The sequence below is a fragment of the Eriocheir sinensis genome, chromosome 2 (assembly GCF_024679095.1).
Source record: "Eriocheir sinensis breed Jianghai 21 chromosome 2, ASM2467909v1, whole genome shotgun sequence".
NCBI classification, from domain to species: domain Eukaryota; kingdom Metazoa; phylum Arthropoda; class Malacostraca; order Decapoda; family Varunidae; genus Eriocheir; species Eriocheir sinensis.
Window position 1 is genome coordinate 3,309,986 of NC_066510.1, and position 24,309 is coordinate 3,334,294.

Here is a 24,309-nt window from a genome sequence, read left to right on the forward strand (position 1 = left end):
CCAAACAGGTGGCGGTTCGAGACACACACACACACACACACACACACACACACACACACACACAATGGATAGTGCACTCGCCTCAGAACCGAGAGGTCCCGGGTTTGATTCCCGGGCGGAGTGAAGACAGATGGGCAGTCTCCTGTAAATCTATGCCCCCTGTCCACCCAGCATGAATGGATACCAAGTTCCACTCGAGGGTTGTATCCCGCCTTCCGGGTTCCCTGCTTGAGAAATTTAACCATTGAAGAGAGACTGGAAAAACTGAATCTGCCCACACTGGAGGAAAAGGGAAGGAGAGGAGGTATGGTAATGTTCTCTTAGTGTGCCACAGGAAAAGAGGAGATAACGTTAATGCATACATATCATGTGGGAAATCAACATCAAAGAGACAAAAGAAAAAATAAGAAAAGAGGTGATAAGTATGTGAGAAAAAAGTTTTCCAAAAGAGCGGCTGTTCTCTAGGATGCACTACCAGAAGAGGGTGTGTGTCAATAGCATTCTCAAACTTAGAGAAATGATCGACAAAATGGTTTAAAAATTTGTGACATATGACTGTTGCTCTCTCTCACATACACGCACACGCACACACACACTATGAGCTCTGTGCTCTTCCGTAGGAGAACGGTTGGCTGTCTCGAGAGAGACCCGCAGCAGACCAAGAGGTGAATTACACACACACACACACACACACACACACACACACACACACACACACACACACACACACACACACACACACACACACATGACGCTGAGGCAATAACACGTTACACGTCTCTGGGATGGGTCCCGTGACTTTAACCACCAACATCACTACCGTGGACAGGAAACTGAGCCTAGAGAAGGGTGGATGGGGTCTGGGCTGCAGTGAAGTGGGAGCCTATAACACGTTACACGCCTCTGGGATGGCTCCCGTGACTTTAACCACCAACATCGCCACCATGGACAGTGAACTGAGTCTAATGAAGGGTGGATCGGGGCTGGGCGACAGCGAAGTGGGGGCCTGTTTCTAACTGAGCACGTCTACATATCGCGGGGAATTAGGACATTAATTATAAGCTTCAAGAAAATATGTCATAAGAACATAAGAACATAAGAACGTAAGGAGTCTGCAAGAGGCCGGTTGGCCTATACAAGGCAGCTCCTGTACACTCAGCCCCACCTTACCTCACCATCCATGGCTTTATCTAACCTCTTCTTGAATGTATCTATGGTATTGGCACCCACAACATGGCTCCCAAGCCTGTTCCATTCGTCCACCACTCTATTGGTGAACCAATTCTTGCCTATGTCTTTGTTGAATCTGAATTTGTCTAACTTAAAACCATTGCCACGCGTCCTACCTGGCTCTTTCACTCTCAAAATTTTATTGACATCCCCTTTATTAAATCCCTTCATCCATTTATAGACTTCGATCAAGTCTCCTCGCAACCTTCGCCTTTATAGAGAGTGTAGATTTAACTGCTTCAGCCTGTCTTCATAAGGCAAGTTTCTCACCCCCTGAATCATAAGGGTAGATAAAGAAGGGAAAGATTTGAAAGCAGCATAGGCAAATGTGGCTGGAGTCCTATCAGCCAAACCGGAGATGAATGATTATCTATAAAAGGAGCCTAATGTACTGTTTGTGGACAGAAAATTGAGAGCATAACTTTTGAAATATGGGGAACAGTAAGCTAGAGTTGAGAGAACAAATGGATATGTAACATTGGGTTGATGAGTGACACTGGTGGTGAAAACCGACGTGGTGGTGGAGAACGAGGAAATCGGTGCAGCCATGACGGGAGTATTAGGACAGACCACCATAGGGCCTGTGTAGGCTGAATGTCTCTCTCTCGTATATATATATATATATATATATATATATATATATATATATATATATATATATATATAGATAGATATATATCTATATATATCTCTCTCTATATATATATATATATATATATATATATATATATATATATATATATATATATATATATATATATATATATATATATATATATATATATATATATATATATATATATATATATATATATATATATATACATATATTACCTTGAATTGTACTCCACTGCAGGTCCAATGAAAATACGCGTTTACCCGTGCATCCGGAAGTCAAGACGCTTACCCGATACAACAGAAATATGGGGGGTTTGCAAGGTAAGTCTGTTAACTTTTAATTTGACCCTCAGGAAATTATTAACTCTATTTCCATAACACGACGTAAGCTGTTTACTCACTTTCTGTGCAACAAACAATCTAACGAAAGGATAATGAGTGCTTTCTTTTTCTTTTCCATTTGTCTCTCATACTGTGAACGTGAATGTATACTGTAAGCAAAACTAGGAATTTTCAGAGGTGTCTGAAGCTAAGTGCCAAAGCCTTACCTCTGCATTCCTGCTGAAAGAGTGCTTTAGATCAGTGTTATCCAAACTGTGTGCCGCGTACCTCTGAGGGTACGCAGCATAGATCAAAGGGATACGTGAAAAGACGATGAACACACACACACACACACACACACACACACACACACACTCACAGCAGAAACTTACCATGTTTAATGAAGAAAAAGAGAGAGGGAGGGACGGGTACTTAGGAAGGACGCGTAATGTACGTGTACCTAAATATGATGAGGCCCCTAATAACATAGTGTACCAAACGCCACCGGTGGGGAAATCTAGTTAAGGTTATCACTGTGTAGCCCAAACCCTCTTCTATCTGGAGAGCAACCACGAGGTACAGAATGGAAACTGCATTAGGGTTGAAACTCCCCTCAAGGTACATGATATCGTCGCCCGCCTCGCCTCGGTGTTTCAGTGCACCCAGCCACTCGCTCTCCGAGTGTTTCCAGATAATAACAGCATTTCTTTTTTATCATAGTCTTGCAGTCTTATTTATGCATTAGTAATTTTAACATTATTATAGCTTGATGTAATATTTTAGTATGTGATTGCATGAGAGTAAAGTAAGTTAAGGAAAATCTACAAAAAATGGGAAATGCAAACAATGGCAACTCTGCCCTGCTCTCACTTCCCCGTCCCTTAAGACCTCTTCTATTTACAAGAATCCGTTTTAGATCACTGATCTGGCCGGAGAACCCGTGTTCTATTTACCACCGAGATCTGGATTCTCGTGATCTGGTGGATCCGGATCCTGATCTGCCTGATCCAGACCCCGAGGTGGGTTGTAGCCAAGACCAAGACCAACGGGACTCTCCATCGGGTCACCAGTACAGCAAGAGCAAGAGCAAGAGCCCGCAGTCCAGCTTCCACACGTGTACGCGCAGCATCTCCTCCGACCTTATTTTCAGTGTACTACCCAAGAGCGCCTCCCATAATGAATAGGCAGCATATAATAAGGTAAGATGATGTTGCAGAAATGGTTTTGTAGGCAGAAAAGATGTAAAAAGTATTAAACAACAGAATTGTGGGAGATATACAGGCCACACCAAGCCTCTCTGTTATGACTTGGGTTTAGTGACATTAGTATTACAATTAGTTACTTATTGTGTCATACTCACTAACAACGAAGTAACATAACTACGCATGTGTAGACATTATGACAAGTGATGAAAGGTGGTGAAGGAAACACGTACGGGCTTGGGAACGAGTGTTTACGCCTGACTAGTTTCGCCTTAGTGGGCTTCTTCAGAGGAATAAGGTTTATACATGGGTAAGCTGTCTTATATACAAAAATGCGGGCTCCCCTGGGATGCTTGGAGGGTGTTGCCTGACTCGTACCTCACTATCCGCCACTCCCTCTCTGGTCCTTGACCACACTACATCCCCTGTTCGTTTGTTATTGTTTTTTTTAATTGAGGGTGATGAAAATAGATTCAGAGGCCTTCCTGTGTTGTCTTGAGATGTTTTCTTTTAGAATTTTAGCCTCGTTCCACTTCGGCAGGTGACCTTTTTTTTTTCTATTGATTTAGCGACCGACGTTATATAGCGTCAGATTCACGAAGCAAACCTTAGATGGTAGTTAGAGGCAAGGATTATATACTATAAGGATAGCTCACTAAGCTTTTGTTTTACCCACAATGCACCGCGGATGGCGTCACACATGTAAACAAATGGTGCTTGGCGGCAAACTGTTTCACTTCACTATGTTCTCACCGTAGCTTACTCAGTGAAAATGGTGTTTTGTGGTGTATATGGGTGTTACAGTGGCTCAACTGTGGAAAGTCGCCAAGGTGTTAAGTTCACTAGGTTTTCTAGAGACAAACACACCTTGAAGAAGTGGATTTTGGCCTACAAACGAAAAGATAAAGTGAAGGTGAAGTCTGCGCGGGCGAGGTCCAAACATTTTCCAAGAAAGTGATAACATTAAAGAAAAGGCAATAAAGCTCTATAGTGAAAGTTTGGTAAAGGTGAATTCATTTAGTTAAAAATTTGCGTAAATATTTTACAATATATATGTGTGATTAAAAAAAATTACTTTCATTATATATGACAGGATTAGTTACCCCTGCAAATTAAGTTGTAGAAAACTAATGTTAATAAAAGTTAAGAAAACGCAAGCATCGATGGTAAACAGAGCAATATTTCTGCAGCTTCTTTACCATGTTTCTCATATTGTTTATATTATTGTATACAATTAGCCAACACAACAGCTGCCTAATTTAATTACTTATCCTTAGCAATCAAAAAAGCGCAAAATCTGACCATGAATAAGAATAAATAAGGGTTTACTAGTACATTTTATTCCGTGAGAACAGGGTGAGAGTGAACTAAATGACGTCCTGCAGTCATGATGTCATCGATGACGTTTCAGTGAGCTATCCATATAGTATATAATCCTTGGTTAGAGGTGCGCTAAATCAGCGAGGCCGCTGATTGGTTGATGACGTCGTTGGTCTTGCAGCGAATCGCAAACACGTTTACAGAACCGTCAGCCAAACCTAGGGAGGCCCCCCCAGCTGCTGGGTCAAGAAACCCATTCTCTTTTCCCATTTTTCTTCCTTTTAAGGCAAACTGTACTAAATCGATCGCACTCAACGAATTTAATTATTTCGTTGTTTGCTGCACATTTCGTCAAGGTAACTCTGCTGTTCGATGTCTTGTTACCTACGAACATGCTTAAGATGAAGAAAAAGAAGATGCGGAGGAGACTGAGGCAGGAAGAAAGCAAAGAAAAATATGGGACAGATATCGAGGCAGACAGGAACGAAGGACAAGGAAGGAACGAGGGAAAATTAAGACTGTCTTGCCATATCTGCAGCCCAACTCATGGGCTAGTTTTAATTGTCACCCGACAAAGGTCCATTGTCCCTCCACGGAGGGACAAATCTAGAGATGGATGGATGAAAGGATGAGGAGGTAGGAAGATGAAAGAGGAGGGTGGTCTGGCAGTCCCCCGGCCGCGGGCGTCGATGATGCCATACCGCCCACACTTATCATATACCTCTCAAAGGGTGTATATCTCATCATTTTATAAAGAAATGGGCTTCCTCTACTCGCAAAGTTATATTTCAAGTTGAAAACACGATTTATAAGCATTTATACGTAAATATGATAATATTGTTAGCGTTTACTACACCCCCGAGACAGTAGCTATTTAACAACATATTTGGCGTCGCGCGGTAAAGCTTTGTAAATCCGCGCGCTAACCCGTGACGTCATCGATTAGTTGGTAGTTATTACCGCCCGAGCTTTGTGAATCTCAATGTTCTCAAAACTACGCACTAAGGCAACTAAGGGCCCAAAACTACGAACTAAGCCTTTGTGAATTCGGCCCCTGCTCTTTAACACACTGACTGGGTTTTAACACTGCTGTTTTCAATGCTGCTTAAGGGGTTTTCTTATCTTTATTGTGGAATTATCAATGAAGAAGAGGAGCTACAAGGAACACATGGACAAGAGAGACTTAGAGCCAATTTCACAGTCCAACACAGTGTCTTCGTAACAGCCCGAACCAAACTATAGAATCCCATACAATCCAAAATGGTGAGGTCTTCGATGCCACACTAAATACACAAGACTTTTCCGGTATAGTTTCATCAAATTTGTGAACTTAAATATAAATGCCAGACACTATTCAAGGAAATTTCGAAGGCTCTGGTATTGGTTTGGGAGCTTACTAACCCATCATGGGGAACTGTGAAACTGGCCCTTGGATAAGATAAAGAAATAGGACCTGACAATGATCTTGATTATAATTTTTCATGCGGTTACTGTCAATGATTACAAGGTGTTTTGTTTTATCTACTGTGAAGCATATCTTACCTTTGTTCTCTCCATATTACTACAACTTTACAAACGTACACCCCATTCTTCTTGAAGCTTTCCATTTTAATCACACTCTGTACTGCCTGGAGGTTGGGATGGCATGCTCCTCCCTTCTCCTTTGTTGTTTACTTGCAACAATAAACTATCAATCAATCATTGTTTCCAAATGGAAGGCTTTTATGATGGTTTTTGTTTCTTTAAAATGTATGACACACATCGATTCTGATTTTCTGAGCATTTCCTAATAATACCTTTAGTTAGTTTGATCATAATGAACGTTTACTGAGGAAACAGTTCCTGTCTCAATATTTATGCTGGAGGGATATGTAGTTATTGTTCAACCTTCCAAAATGCGCATATTTTTTTTCATAGCAAATATAGTATGATGTGAAAGTAGGAACGTTAAGCTAAACATTAAAAAAAAAGATATCAAAAAATATTAACTGGTTCCTGAGTTATAGCATTTTGAAAGTAGCAAAACTTTAAATGCGTTTTTTCTCCATCTTCTATATGTGGCGTTTGGTACACTATGTTACTAAGTGCCTCATATATTATAATATATATATATATATATATATATATATATATATATATATATATATATATATATATATATATATATATATATATATATATATATATATATATATATTATAATATAGTTCTAATCAGCCATAAGGGGTACGTAAGAGTAGGAAAAGGTAATAAAGGGCAATATAGGCGAAAAAGGTTTGGACAGCACTACAGTGTAGATTATAGTAAAGACCTCAGACAGTCACAATGTTGTGTGAGGCTCGTAAGTTGTAAAGCAAAGACGTACCGGATGAGATATGAAAATGTACAGCGGAAACAGCAATAAATATGTTTCTTTTCTATTCCTTGAAGGAGCTTAAGGAAAAGGCCGTTCCCGTGAGAAAGAATGGCAAGGGATGAGGCAGAAGACTGAGGAGAGGCCGTGTGATGGGAGAGTGGACAACAGTGACGCCAAGCACTCGGCCAAGGTGGCACCTGATTTGTGCCACGAACTAGGGAACTTTTTCATTATGATTAAAACATTCTTACTAGATACGAACCTTTTTTACAGCACAGGGCAACTCAAGGGCGACAAGACGAAAGTGTAGAAAAATAGCCCGCTAACTGTTACTCCCACAAAACGAAAAGTATTGAATGGCCAAAAGAGAGGTCAATTTCGGAAGCAGAGGTGTCTAGATACACTCTTCTTGAAAGAGGTCAAGTCATAGGCAGCAGGAAATACTGACGAAGGAAGGCTGTTCCAGAGTTTACCAGTGAAGGAAATGAAAGAATGAAGATGCTGGTTAATTCTGCCATAAGGGGTTTGGACAGTAAAGGGATGAGCTTGAGTATAAAGTCTTATGCAGCGGGGCCGCTGGAGAGGAGTAGGCATGCAGTTAGCAAGTTCAGAAGAACAGTCAGCATGAAAATATCGATAGAAGATAGAAAGAGATGCAACATGGCGGCAGAATTTAAAAGGTAGAAGACTGTCAGTAAGAGAAGGGGAGCTGATAAGAGAAAGAAAAGGGGATAGGTGTTTGGAAAATTGTGTCGAGTTGATAGGTGGAGAAATTGAGTTTTTGAGGCATTGAAGGACACCAGGTTTCTTTTAAACCAATCGGAAATGATAGCAAGGTCTGAGGTTAAGCGTTCTGCATCCTCCAGTCTGGAGTTTTGTAATTCCTGTTGAGAGGGTCTTCTGCTGAAAGAAGTTGAATACTGTAGAGTGGAGTCATTAGCGTATGAGTGGATAGGAAAGTTTGTTATGGAAAGAAGATCACTGATGAATAACAGGAAGAGAATGGGTGATAAGACAGAGCCCTGTGGAACACCACTGTTAATAGGTTTAGGGGTTTAGGGGCAGAGATAGAACGGCCGGAAAAGAAACTGGAGATAAAGGAACAAAGAGAAGGATAGAATCCGAAAGAGGGCAGTTTAGAAAGCAAAGACTTGTGCCAGACTCTATCGAAAGGATTTGATATGTCTAGCGAAACTGGGAAAGTTCCACCGAAACGGCTAAGTGAGGATGACCAAGAATCAATTAAGAGAGCAAGAAGATCGCGAGTAGAACGCCCCTTGCGGAACACATACTGGCGATCAGATACAAGGTTAAGAGTGGAAAGGTGCTTTTGAATCTTCCGTTTTAGGATTGATTCAAAAGCTTTAGATAGGCAGGAAAATAAAGCTATGGAGCGGGCGTTTGAAGGAGTGGATCGATCACCCTTCTTAGGCACAGGCTGTATGAAAGCACACTTCCAGCAGGAAGGAAAGTTATATGTTGACAGGCGGAGGCGAAAGAGTTTGACCAGGCAGGGTGTCAGCACGGAGGTACAGTTTTTAAGTACAATAGGAGGCACTCCATCAGGTTCATCATCTGAGAGTTCAGGCAAGAGAGAGCATAGAAAACATCACTCTTAAGAATCTTAATAACAAGCATAAAGGAGTCAAAGGAGGGATGAGTAGGAGGAATATGCCCAGAATCGTCCAGAGTAGAGTTGTTACAGAAAGTTTCAGAGAAGAGTTCAGCCTTTGAGATAGATGAGACGGCGGTGCTGCCGTCAGGATTGAGGAGAGGAGGGAAAGATGAAAAAGTGAAGTGTGAGGAGATATTTTTGGCTAGGTGCCAGAAGTCTCTGGAAAAATTAGAGAAAGCAAGGTGTTGAAATTTGCTATGGATAAAGGCGTTTTTGGTAAGTCAAAGAATAGATTTGGCACGATTCCGGGCGGAAATGTAAAGATCATGGTTAGCGGGAGTTCCAAAGTTATGGCACATTTTATGAGCTGCGTCTCCATGATTGACAGCACGAGAACAAGCGCGATTAAACCAAGACTTTTAAGCATGGGGAGAAGTGAAAGTACGTGGAAAGTATGTCTCCAATCACCTCTTTGATGCACAGGCACACACAAAGGGGTCTCTCTCCTCGAAGCAGTAATCATTCCATGGGAAATCGGAAAAGTACATCCTCAGGTCGTCCCACCGAGCTGAAGCAATATGCCAGAAGCATCGCCTTTTCGGAAGGTCCAAATGATGTACAGGAACGATAGGACAGGATACAGAAATAAGGTTGTGATCGGAGGAGCCCAACGGAGAGAATAGTTTGACAGAAGAGTTAGAGGTAAGGAAGAGGTCTAGTATGTTGGGCCAGTCTCCAAGATGGTCGGGAGTATGTGTAGGGTGCTGAACCAACTGCTCTAGATCGTTGAGGAGAGCAAAGTTGTAGACTTGTTCACCAGGCTGATCAGTGAAAGAGGATGAAAGCCAAAGCTGGTGTTGAACATTGAAATCCCCCAAAATGGAGATCTCAGCGAAGGGAGAGTGAGTCAAGATGTGCTCCACTTTAGACTTCATATAGTCAACGAATTTTATATAGTATATACATATATATATATATATATATATATATATATATATATATATATATATATATATATATTTATATACACACACACACACACACACACACACACACACACACACACACACACACACACACACACACACACACACACACACACACACACACACACACACATATATATATATATATATATATATATATATATATATATATATATATATATATATATATATATATGGGGGTAGGCGGGTGGCCGAACTGGTAGCGTACTGGGCCCACATTCACCGCGTGATGGACGACGCGGGTTCGAATCCCCACGCTACCACTCTGATTTTTCAGTCACCACCGAGTGGCTTAAAACTACCCACATGCTGTCCTGAAGACCACCTATCAGCTCGGACTCTAGAGGAAGCCGTCCAAGCGAATCAAGAACGAGTTCCGGGGGGCAGCATGAGCCTATGCAAGATGGTGCCACTATAAACACTCGCCTGCGCCAGAACGGGCTGGGCCGACCATCAGGCCCCACCTGGAAGAAGCCTTGGGCCGACCATCAGGCCCCACCAGGAAGATGCCTACCGGCGCAACAGGCAACGACAGAAAAAAAAATATATATATATATATATATATATATATATATATATATATATATATATATATATATATATATATATATATATATATACACACACAACAAAGGAGGCAGTTCAAGGGCACACAAAAAAGGAAACAATGATAAAAAAAAAAAGCCCGCTACTCGCTGCTCATCAAAAAGAATCATAAGAGGTGGCCGAAAGAGAGGTCAATTTCGGGAGGAGAGGTGTCCTGAAACCCTTCTCTTGAAAGAGTTCAAGTCTTAGGCAGGAGGAAATACAGATGAAGGAAGATTGTTCCAGAATTTACCAGCGTGAGGGATGAAAGAGTGAAGATGCTGGTTAACTCTTGCATAAGGGGTTTGGACAGTATAGGGATGAGCATGAGTAGAAAGTCGTGTTCAGCGAAGCCGCGGGAGGGTTGGAGGCATGCAGTTAGCAAGTTCAGAAGAGCAGTCAGCATGGAAATATCGATAGAAGATAGAAAGAGAGGCAACATCGTGACGGAATTTAAGAGGTAGAAGACTATCAGTAGGAGGAGAAGAGCTGACGAGACGATGAGCCTTATACTCCACTCGGTCCAGAAGAGCTTTGTGAGTGGAGCCCCCCCACACGTGAGATGCATACTCCATACGAGGGCGGACAAGGTCTCCGTATATGGATAGCAACTGCGCGGGGGAGAAGAACTGACGGAGACGATACAGAACGCCCTACCTCGAGGAAGCTGATTTAGCGAAAGGGATGTGAAGTTTCCTGTTGAGATTTTGAGTTAAGGATAGACCGAGAATGTTTAGTTTTAAAGATGGTGATAGATGAGTGTTGTCGAAGAATAGGGGATAGGTGTTTGGAACATTGTGTCGAGTTCATAGGTGGAGAAATTGAGTTTTTGAGGCATTGAAGGACACAAGGTTCCTTCTACCCAAATCGGATTTGAAGGCAAGGTCTGAGGTTAAGCGTTCTGCAGCCTCCAGTCTGGAGTCGTGTACTTCCTGTTGAGAAGGTCTTCTACTGAAAGAAGTTGAATAATGCAGAGTGGAGTCGTCGGCGTATGAGTGGACAAGACAGTTTGTTATGGAAAGAAGATCATTGATGAATAACAGGAAGAGAGTGGGTGATAGGACAGAGCCCTGTGGAACACCACTGTTGATAGGTTTAGGGGAAGAACAGTGACCGTCTACCACCGCAAAGATAGAACGGCCGGAAAGGAAACTGGAGATAAAGGAACAGAGAGAGGGCAGTTTAGAAAGCAAAGACTTGTGCCAGACTCTATCGAATGCTTTCGATATGTCTAGCGCAACAGAGAAAGTTTCACCGAAACGGCTAGGAGAGGATGACCAAGAATCAGTTAAGAGAGCAAGAAGATCACCAGTAGAACGCCCCGTTCGGAACCCATACTGGCGATCAGGTAGAAAGTTAGAAGTGGAAAGGTGCTTTTGAATCTTCCGGTTAAGGACTGATTCAAAAGCTTTAGATAGACAGGAAAGTAAAGCTATAGGGCGGTAGTTTGAGGGATTGGAACGGTCACCCTTCTTAGGCACAGGCTGTACAAAGGCATACTTCCAGCAGGAAGGAAAGGTAGATGTTGATAGGCAGAGACGAAAGAGTTTGACCAGGCAGGGTGTCAGCACGGAAGCGCAGATTTTAAGGACAATAGGAGGCACTCCATCAGGTCCATAAGTCTTCTGAAAGTTGAGGCCAGAGAGGGCCTAGAAAACATCATTTGGAAGAAGCTTAATAACAGGCATAAAGGAGCCAGTGGGGGGATGAGTAGGAGGAATATGCCCAGAATCGTCCAAGGTGGAGTTCTTACAGAAAGTTTGAGCGAAGAGTTCAGCCTTAGAGACAGATGAGACGCCAGTGCTGCCGTCAGGGTTAAGGAGAGGAGGGAAAGAGGAAGAAGTGAAATTGGAGGAGATATTTTTGGCTAGATGCCAGATGTCACGGGAAGAATTAGAAGAAGCAAGGTGTTGACCTTTTCTATTTATAAAAGATGTTTTAGTAAGTCGCAGAATAGATTTGGCACGATTCCGGACTGAAATGTAAAAGTCATACTTAGCGTTAGTTCGAAAGCTCTGTAACCATTTCTGAGCTGCCTCTCTATCTTTAATAACACGAGAACAAGCATGATTAAACCAAGGCTTTTTAACATTAGGAGTAGAGAAAGAACGTGGAATGTATGCTTCCATTCCTGAGACAAACACCTCTGTGATGCGCTGGGCACACACAGAGGGGTCTCTCTCCTGGAATCAGTAATCATTCCACGGGAAATCGGAAAAATACATCCTCATGTCGTCCCACCGAGCAAAAGCAAAATGCCAGAAGCATCGCCTCTTCGGTGGGTCCAGAGGATGTTCAGGAGCGATAGGACAGGAACCAGAAATAAGGTTATGATCGGAGGAGCCCAATGGAGAGAACAGTTTGACAGTAAGCAGATATATATATATATATAGAGATATATAATATATATAGATATATATATATATATATATATATATATATATATATATATATATATATATATATATATATATATATATATATATATATATATATATATATATATATATATATATATATATATATATATATATATATATATATATATATATATATATATATATATATATATATATATATATATATATATATATATATATATATATATATATATATATATATATATATATATATATATATATATATCTATATATACTTTCTTCATATTTCTCCACTCAGACCTGACGGCAACACTGCCGTATGTCTCATCTATCTCTAAGGCTGAACTCTTCTCTCAAACTTTTTCTAAAAACTCCACTCTGGACGATTCTGGGCACATTCCTCCTACTCATCCCCCCTCTGACTCCTTTATGCCTGTTATAAAGATTCTTCAAAATGATGTTTTCTATGCCCTCTCTGGCCTCAATCCTCAGAAGGCTTATGGACCTGATGGAGTGCCTCCTATTGTCCTTAAAAACTGTGCCTCCGTGCTGTCACCCTGCCTCGTCAAACTCTTTCGCCTCTGCCTGCCAACATCTACCTTTCCTTCTTGCTGGAAGTATGCCTTCATACAGCCTGCACCTAAGAAGGGTGACCGCTCCAATCCCTCAAACTACCGTCCTATAGCTTTACTTTCTTGTCTATCTAAAGCTTTTGAATCAATCCTTAACCGGAAGATTCATAAGCACCTTTCCACTTCTTCTATCTATCTGATCGCCAGTATGGGTTCCGCAAGGGGCGTTCTACTGGTGATCTCCTAGCCTTCTTAACTGACTCTTGGTCATCCTCTCTTAGCCGTTTCGGTGAAACTTTTGCTATTGCGCTGGACATATCAAAAGCTTTTGATAGGGTCTGGCACAAATCTTTGCTTTCTAAACTACCCTCCTACGGTTTCTATTCTTCTCTCTGTACCTTTATCTCCAGTTTCCTTTCTGACCGTTCTATTTCTGCCGTGGTAGACGGTCACTGTTCTTCCCTTAAATCTATTAACAGATGTGTCCCACAGGGTTCTGTCCTATCTCCCACTCTTTTTTCTGTTGTTCATTGATGATCTTCTTTCCAAAACGAACTATCCTATCCATTCCTACGCCGATGATTCCACTCTGCATTACTCAACTTCTTTTAATAGAAGACCCACCCTTCAGGAACTTAACGACTCAAGGCTGGAGGCTGCAGAACGCTTAGCCTCAGACCTTACTATTATTTCCGATTGGGGCAAGAAGAACCTGGTGTCCTTCAACGCCTCAAAAACACAGTTTCTTCGCCTATCCACTCGACACAATCTTCCAAACAACTATCCCCTATTCTTTGACAACACCCAGCTATCACCTTCCTCAACACTAAACATCCTCGGTCTATCCTTAACTCAAAATCTTAACTGGAAACTTTATATCTCATCTCTTACTAATTCAGCTTCCTCGAGGCAGGGCGTTCTGTACCGTCTCCGCCAGTTCTTCTCCCCTGCACAGTTGCTGTCCATATACAGGGGCCTTGTCCGCCCTCGTATGGAGTATGCATCTCATGTGTGGGGGGGCTCAACTCACACAGCTCTTCTGGACAGAGTGGAGGCTAAGGCTCTTCGTCTCATCAGCTCTCCTCCTCATACTGATAGTCTTCTACCTCTTAAATTCCGCCGCAATGTTGCTTCTCTTTCTATCTTCTATCGATATTTCCACGCTGACTGCTCCTCTGAACTTGCTAACTGCATGCCTCCCCCCCTCCCGCAGCCCCGCTGCACTCGACTTTCTACTCATGCTCATCCCTATACTGTCCAAACCCCTTATGCAAGAGTTAACCAGCATCTTCACTCTTTCATCCCTCACGCTGGTAAACTCTGGAACAATCTTCCTTCATGTGTATTTCCTCCTGCCTACGACTTGAACTCTTTCAAGAGGAGGGTATCAGGACACCTCTCCTCCCGTATTTGATCTTCCTTTCGGCCACCTCTTTTGTTTCTTTTTTAGGAGCAGCGAGTAGCGGGCTTTTTTATTATGTTTTTTTTTTGTGTATATATATATATATATATATATATATATATATATATATATATATATATATATATATATATATATATATATATATATATATATATATATATATATATATATATATATATATATATATATATATATATATATATATATATATATATATATATATATATATATATATATATATATATATATATATATATATATATATATATATATATATATATATATATATATATATATATATATATATATATATATATATATATATATATATATATATATATATATATATATATATATATATATATATATATATATATATATATATGCCATTGCGCTGGACATATCAAAAGCTTTTGATAGGGTCTGGCACAAATCTTTGCTTTCCAAACTACCCTCCTACGGTTTTATCCTTCTCTCTTCACCTTTATCTTCAGTTTCCTTTGTGACCGTTCTATATCTGCTGTGGTGGACGGTCACTGCTCTTCCCCTAAAACTATTAACAATGGTGTCCCACAGGGTTCTGTCCTATCTCCCATTCTCTTTCTGTTGTTCATTGATGATCTTCTTTCCAAAACGAACTGTCCTATCCATTCTTACGCCGGTGACTCCTTTCTGCATTACTCAACTTCTTTTAATAAAAGACCCACTCCACAGGAAATTAACGATTCAAGACTGGAGGCAACAGAACGCTTAGCCTCACACCTTACTATTATTTCCGATTGGGCCAAGAGGAACCTGGTGTCCTTCAACGCCTCAAAAACACATTTTCTCCACCTATCCACTCGACACAATCTTCCAAACAACTATCCTCTATTCTTCGACAACACTCAGCTATCACCTTCAATACTAAACATTCTCGGTCTATCCTTAACTCAAAATCTCAACTGGAAATTTCATATCTCATCACTTACTAAATCAGCTTTCTCTAGGCTGGGCGTTCTGTACCGTCTCCGCCAGTTCTTCTCACTCGCACAGTTGCTATCCATTTACAGGAGCCTTGTCCGCCCTCGTATGGAGTATGCATCTCATGTGTGGGGGGGCTCCACTCACACACCTCTCCTTGACAGAGTTGAGTCAAAGGCTCTTCGTCTCATAAACTCTCCTTCTCATACTGATAGTCTTCTGCCTCTTAAATTCCGCCGCCATGTTGCCTCTCTTTCTATCTTCTATCGATATTTTTATGCTGAAGAGGCGATGCTTCTGGCATTTTGCTTCAGCTCGGTGGGACGACCTGAGGATGTCCTTTTCCGATTTCCCGTGTAATGATTACTGCTTCCAGAATAGAGACCCCTCTGTTTGGGCTCAGCGCATCACAAAGGTGATTGTCTCAGGAATGGAGGCATAAATTCCACGTACTTTCTCTACTCTCCATGCTAAAAAGCCTTGGTTTAATCACGCTTGTTCTCGTGCTGTCAAAGATAGAAAGGCAGCTCACAAAAGGTGTCAGAGCCTTCAAACTCACGCTAACCATGACCTTTACATTTCCGCCAGGAATCATGCAAAATCTATTTTTCGACTGAGCAAAAACTCCTTCATCCATAGCAAATGTCAACATCTTGCTTTTTCTAATTTTTCCCGTGACTTCTAGCATCTAGCCAAAAATATCTCCTCCAATTTCACTTCTTCCGCTTTCCCTCCTCTCCTTAACCCTGACGGCAGGACTGCCGTCTCATCTGTCTCTAAGGCTGAACTCTTCGCTCAAACTTTCTGTAAGAACTCCAGCCTGGACGATTCTGGGCATATTCCTCCTACTCATCCCCCCTCTGACTCCTTTATGCCAGTTATTAAGATTCTTCCAAATAATGTTTTCTATGCCCTCTCTGGCCTCAACTCTCACAAGGCTTATGGACCTGATGAAGTGCCTCCTATTGTCCTTAAAAACTGTGCTTCTGTGCTGACACCCTGCCTGGTCAAACTCTTTCGTCTCTGCCTATCAACATCTATCTTTCCTTCCTGCTGTAAGTATGCCTTTGTACATTCTGTGTCTATGAAGGGTGACCGTTCCAATCCCTCAAACTACCGCCCTATAGCTTTACTTTCCTGTCTATCTAAAGCTTTAGAATCAATCCTTAATTAACCGGAAGATTCAAAAGCACCTTTCCACTTCTAACCTATCTGATCGCCAGTATGGATTCTACTGGCGATCTTCTTGCTCTCTTAACTGACTCTTGGTCATCCTCTCTTAGCCGTTTCGGTGAAACTTTCTCTGTTGCGCTAGACATATCGAAAGCCTTCGATAGAGTCTGGCACCAGTCTTTACTTTCTAAACTGCCCTCTTTCGGATTCTATCCCCCTCTCTGTTCCTTTATCTCCAGTTTCCTTTCCGGCCGTTCTATCTCTGCGGTGGTAGACGGTCACTGTTCTTCTCATAAACCTATTAACAGTGGTGTTCCACAGGGCTCTGTCCTATCACCCACTGTCTTCCTGTTATTCATCAATGATCTTCTTTCCATAACAAACTGTCCTATCCACTCATACGCTGATGACTCCATTCTGCATTATTCAACTTCTTTCAACAGAAAACCTCTCAACAGGAATTACTGGACTCCAGGCTGGAAGCTGCAGAACGATTAACTTCAGACCTTACTATCATTTCCGATTGGGGTAAAAGGAACCTTGTGTCCTTCAATGCCTCAAAAACCCAATTTCTACACCTTTCAACTCGACACGATCTTTCAAACCCCTATCCCCTATTCTTCAACAACACTCAGCTGTCACCATCTTCAACGCTAAACATCCTCGGTCTATCCTTAAATCAAAATCTTAACTAGAAACTTCACATCTCTTCTCTCACTAAATCAGCTTCCTCGAGGTTGGGCGTTCTGTATCGTCTCCGACAGTTCTCCCCCGCACAGTTCCTACCCATATACAGGGGCATTGTCCGCCCTCGTATGGAGTATGCATCTCACGTGTGGGGGAGCTCCACTCACACAGCCCTCTTGGAGAGAGTGGAGTCTAAGGCTCTTCGTCTCATCAGCTCTCCTCCTCTTAGTGATAGTCTTCTAACTCTTAATTTCCGCCGCCATGTTGCCTCTCTTTCTATCTTCTATTGATATTTTCATGCTGACTGCTCTTCTGAACTTGCTAACTGCATGCCTCCCCCCCTCCCGCGGCCCCGCTGCACACGACTTTCTACTCATGTTCATCCCTATACTGCCCAAACCCCTTATGCAAGAGTTAACCAGCATCTTCACTCTTTCATCCCTCACGCTGGTAAACTCTGGAACAATCTTCCTTCTTCTGTATTTCCTCCTGCCTACGACTTGAACTCTTTCAAGAGAAGGGTATCTGGAAACCTCTCCTCCCGAAACTGACCTCTTTTTCGGCCACCTCTTTAGTTTCTTTTTGTGAGCAGCGAGAAGCGTGCTTTTATATTGTTGTTTACTTTTTTGTCCCCTTGAGTTGTCTCATTTGTTGTAAAAAAAAAAAAATAATAATAATAATAATAATATATATATATATATATATATATATATATATATATATATATATATATATATATATATATATATATATATATAAATAAATATATATATATATACACATATATATATATATATTTGGTAAGAATAGGTAGAAAGACACCTACCGAACGGGCGTGAGCTACTCCCGGTGAGGATATATGGGAAGCGAGGAGGGTGCTGAAGCCCTTCAAAGACCCTTCTCATGTCCTCACTAACCATTTCTCTTTTGTCTCATCAACACCAGAGAACAGTTCAACATGCTCTCTAAAGACCGTTCCTCTCTCTTTCTACACCACACTACATTCACACAACACACACACACCTTTTCCTAAAATTCAAAATTCAAAATGGCTAACGAAAACACTGCCTCGGAGTCCCCGCCTGGGGGGGGGACCATAAATTCCCCCAGGGAGGACTCCCTTTCTGGCTGCCGACTTGAGAGGTGTCCTGATAACTCCTCGAACCTCCTCCTTATCAATTTCTGCAACATTCGCGGTCTTCGTTCTAATTTTCATTCTGTGGAACACCATCTCTCCTCCTCTAAACCCCACCTTCTCTTCCTCACCGAAACACAGGTTTCTGAGGCTACTGACAACAACCTCTACTCTGTTCCTTCCTACTATCTCTATCCTAAATTTCAATCCAAAGCTGGATGTTGCGCCTACGTGCGCAACGACATCACTTCCTCTCGTGCCCACGACCTTGACTCTTCTGAATTTTCCATCTGGCTAAGACTTCATTGTCATTATATTACTAAATACATATGTGCTGTTTATCTCTCACCTAACTCTACTAACTATGTAAAATTCTTTGACTATTTGAACTCTAAAGTGGAGCACATCTTGACTCACTCTCCCATCGTTGAAATCTCCATCTTGGGAGATTTCAATGTTCACCACCAGCTTTAGCTTCCATCCCCCTTCAGTGACCAGCCCGGTGAACAAAACTACAACTTTGCTCTCCTCAATGACCTAGAGCAGTTGGTTCAGCACCCTACTCGTATTCCCGACCGTCTTGGAGATAGGCCCAACATTCAAGACCTCTTCCTTACCTCTAATCCTTCTGCTTACTCTGTCAAACTGTTCTCTCCGTTGGGCTTCTCCGATCAAAACGTTATTTCTGTATCCTGTTCTATCGCTCCTGTACATCCTATGGACCAGCCGAAGAGAAGATGCTTCTGACATTTTGCTTCAGCTCGGTGGGACGACCTGAGGATGTACTTTTCCGATTTCCCGTGGAATGATTACTGCTTCCAGGAGAGAGACCCCTCTGTGTGTGCTCAGCGCATCACAGAGGTGATTGTCTCTGGAATGGAGGTATACATTCCACGTACTTTCTCTACTCCTCAGGATAAAAAGCCTTGGTTTAATCACGCTTGTTCTCGTGCTATAAAAGATAGAGAGGCAGCTCACAAAAGGTTCCAGAGCCTTCGAAATCCCACTAACTTTGACCTTTACATTTCAGCCCGGAATCGCGCCAAATCTATTCTCCGACTTACCAAAACTTCTTTTATTAATAGAAAATGTCAACATATTGCTTTTTCTAATTCTTTTCGTGACTTCTAGCATCTAGCTAAAAATATCTCCTGCAATTTCACTTCTTCCGCTTTCCCTCCTCTCCTTAACCCTGGACGATTCTGGGCATATTCCACCTACTCATCCCCCCTCTGACTCCTTTATGCCAGTTATTAAGATTCTTCCAAATGATGTTTTCTATGCCCTCTCTGGCCTCAACTCTCAGAAGGCTTATGGACCTGATGAAGTGCCTCCTATTGTCCTTAAAAACTGTGCTTCTGTGCTGACACCCTGCCTGGTCAAACTCTTTCGTCTCTGCCTATCAACATCTATCTTTCCTTCCTGCTGGAAGTATGCCTTTGTACAGCCTGTGCCTAGGAAGGGTGACCGTTCCAAACCCTCAAACTACCGGCCTATAGCTTTACTTTCCAGTCTATCTAAACCTTTTTAATCAATCCTTAACCGGAAGATTCAAAAGCACCTTTCCACTTCTAACCTTCTATCTGATCGCCAGTATGGATTCCGAAAGGGGCGTTCTACTGGCGATCTTCTTGCTCTCTTAACTGACTCTTGGTCATCTTCTCTTAGCCGTTTCGGTGAAACTTTCTCTGTTGCGCTAGACATATCGAAAGCCTTCGATAGAGTCTGGCACCAGTCTTTACTTTCTAAACTGCCCTCTTTCGGATTCTATCCCCCTCTCTGTTCCTTTATCTCCAGTTTCCTTTCCGGCCGTTCTATCTCTGCAGTGGTAGACGGTCACTGCTCTTCCCCTAAATCTATCAACAGTGGCGTTCCACAGGGCTCTGTCCTATCACCCACTCTCTTCCTGTTATTCATCAATGATCTTCTTTCCATAACAAACTGTCCTGTCCATTCATACCCCGACGACTCGACTCTGCATTATTCAACTTCTTTCAATAGAAGACCAACACATCAGGAAGTACACGACTCCAGACTGAAGGCTGCAGAACACTTAACCTCAGACCTTGCTATCATTTCCGATTGGAGCAGAAGGAACCTTGTGTCCTTCAATGCCTCAAAAATTTCTCCACCTATCAACTTGACACAATCTTCCAAACACCTAACCCCTATTCTTCGACAACACTCAGCTGTCACCTTCTTCAACACTAAACATCCTCGGTCTATCCTTAACTCGAAATCTCAACTGGAAACTTCATATCTCCTATCTTGCTAAATCAGCTTCCTCGAGGTTGGGCGTTCTGTATCGTCTCCGACAGTTCTTCTACCCCGCGCAGTTGCTATCCATATACAGGGGCCTTGTCCGCCCTCGTATAGAGTATGCATCTCACGTGTGGGGGGGCTCCACTCACACAGCTCTTATGGACAGAGTGGAGTCTAAGGCTCTTCGTCTCATCAGCTCTCCTCCTCGTACTGATAGTATTCGACCTCTTAAATTCCGCCGCAATCTTGCTTCTCTTTCTATCTTCTATCGATATTTCTATGCTGACTCCTCTTCTGAACTTGCTAACTGCATGCTTCCCCCCTTTCCGCGGCCCCGCTGCACACGACTTTCTACTCATGCTCATCCCTACACTGTCCAAACCCCTTATGCAAGAGTTAACCAGTATCTTCACTCTTTCATCCCTCACGCTGGTAAACTCTGGAACAATCTTCCTTCATCTGTATTTCCTCCTGCCTACGACTTGAACTCTTTCAAGAGGAGGGTATCAGGACACCTCTCCTTCCGAAATTAATCTTTCTTTCGGCCACCTCTTTTAATTCTTTTTGGGAGCAGCGAGTAGCGGGCTTTTTTTATAATCGTTTCCTATTTTTGTGTGCCCTTGAGCTGCCTCCTTTGTTGTAAATATATATATATATATATATATATATATATATATATATATATATATATATATATATATATATATATATATATATATATATATATATATATATATATATATATATATATATATATATATATATATATATATATATATATATATATATATATATATATATATATATATATATATATATATATATATATATATATATATATATATATATATATATATATATATATATATATATATATATATATATATATATATATATATATATATATATATATATATATATATATATATATATATATGGGCAGCGAGGAGGGTGCTGAAGCCTTTCAAAGACCCTTCTCATGTCCTCACTAACCGTTTCCCTTTTGTCTCATCAACACCAGAGAGTAGTTCAGCATGCTCTCTAAAGAAAAATCCTCTCTTTTTCTACACCACACTACATTCACACAACATACACATCTTTTCCCAAAATTCAAAATCAAAAATGGCGCACAATAACACTGCCTCGGAGTCCCCGCCTGGGGGGGGGACCATAAATTCCTCCAGGGAGGACTCCCCTTCTGGCTGCCGACTTGAGAGGTGTCCTGGTAACTCCTCGAACCTCCTCCTTATCAATTTCTGCAACATCCGTGGTCTTAGTTATAATTTCAATTCTGTGGAACACCATCTCTCCTCCTCTAAACCTCACCCTCTCTTCCTCACCGAAACACAGGTTTCTGAGGCTACTAATACCAATCTCTACTCTGTTCCCTCCAACTATCTCTATCCTAAATTTCACTCCAAAGCTGGATGTTCTGCCTTCGTGCGCAACATCACTTGCTATCTTGCCTACGACCTTGACTCTTCTGAATTTTCCATCATCTGGGTAAGACTTCATTGTCATTCTATTACTAAATACATCTGTGCTGTTTATCTCTCACCTAACTCTACTAACTATGTAAAATTCTTTGATTATTTGAACTCTAAAGTGTAGCACATCTTGACTAACTCTCCCTTCGCTGAAATCTCCATCTTGGGAGATTTCAATGGACACCACCAGCTTTGGCTTTCATCCTCTTTCACTGACCAGCCTGGTGAACAAGCCTACAACTTTGTTCTCCTCAACGATCTAGAGCAGTTGGTTCAGCACCCTACTCGTATTCCCGACCGTCCAGTTTCCTTTCCGGCCGTTCTCTCTCTGCGGTGGTAGACGGTCACTGTTCTTCCCCTAAACCTATCAACAGTGGTGTTCCACAGGGCTCTGTCCTATCACCCACTCCCTTCCTGTTATTCATCAATGATCTTCTTTCTATAACAAACTGTCCTGTCCACTCGTACAACGACGACTCCAATATGCATTATTCAACTTCTTTCAAAAGAAGGCCATCCCAACAGGAACTACACGACTCCAGACTGCAAGCTGCAGAACGCTTAACCTCACACCTTGCTATCATTTCCGATAGAGGCAGAAGGAACCTTGTGTCTCTCAATGCCTCAAAAACTCAATTTCTTCACCTATCAACTCGACACAATCTTCCAAACACCTCTCCCCTATTCTTCGACAACATTCAGCTGTCAAATTCTTCAACACTAAATATCCTCGGTCTATCCTTAACACAAAATCTCAACTGGAAACTTCATATCTCCTCTCTCGCTAAATCAGCTTCCTCGAGGTTGGGCGTTCTGTATCGACTCCATCAGTGCTTCTCCCCCGCACAGTTGCTATCCATATACAAGGGCCTTTTCCGCCCTCGTATGGAGTATGCATCTCACGTGTGGGGGGGCTCCACTCACACAGCTCTTCTAGAAAGAGTGGAGTCTAAAGCTCTTCATCTCATCAGCTTTCCACTTCCTACTGATAGTCTTCTACCTCTAAAATTCCGTCGCGATGTTGCCTCTCTTTCTATCTTCTATCGCTATTTTCACGCTGACTGCTCTTCTGAAATTGCTAACTGCATGCCTCCCCCCCTCCCGCGGTCCCGCTGCACACGACTTTCTACTCATACTCATCCCTATACTGCCCAAACCCCTTATGCAAGAGTTAACCAGCATCTTCACTCTTTCATCCCTCACGCTGGTAAACTCTGGAACAATCTTCCTTCATCTGTATTTCCTCCTGCCTGCAACTTGAACTCTTTCAAGAGGAGGGTATCAGGACACCTCTCCTCCCGAAATTGACCTTTCTTTCGGCCACCTCTTTTGATTCTTTTTTGTGAGCAGCGAGTAGCGGGCTTTTCTTTTTATTATTGTTTCTTTTTTGTGTGCCCTTGAGCTATCTCCTTTGTTGTAAAAAAAAAAATATATATATATATATATATATATATATATATATATATATATATATATATATATATATATATATATATATATATATAAGAACATAGAACATAAGAACGCAGGAGTCTACAAGAGGCCGGTAGGCCTGTACTAGGCAGCTCCTTTGACCCTAAGCTCCCGTGTATCTAACCCCACCTAATATCGCTGTCCATGAATTTATCTAGTCTATTTTTTAATGTGACAATTGTATTGGCACTCACCACATGACTGCTAAGCCCATTCCACTCATCCACCACCCTGTTAGTAAACCAATTTTTGCCTATGTCCCTGTTGAATCTGAATTTATCCAGTTTAAACCCATTACTTCGTGTCCTACCCGGTTCTCTTACCAACAAAACCTAATGAATGTCTCCCTTATTAAAGCCCTTCATCCATTTATGAACCTCGATCATGTCTCTACGCACCCTTCGATTTTCTAGAGAATGCAAGTTTAACTGTTTGAGTCTTTCCTCGTATGGCAAGTTTCTCAACCCCTGAATCATCTTAGTCATCCTCCTCTGCACCG

General features: G+C 41.7%; 1 protein-coding gene across 3 annotated transcripts in view; it reads left to right on the top strand.

The window, feature by feature from the left end:
- Positions 1–24,309, top strand: part of LOC126998633 (uncharacterized) — a 97,248-nt gene that overhangs the window by 53,354 nt on the left and 19,585 nt on the right. For all 3 annotated transcript variants that reach the window (XM_050860591.1, XM_050860582.1, XM_050860573.1), the window contains one exon: positions 2,087–2,169. In XM_050860591.1, coding sequence (XP_050716548.1) covers positions 2,087–2,169 — 83 coding nt within the window. The remainder of the gene's footprint in view (positions 1–2,086; positions 2,170–24,309) is intronic.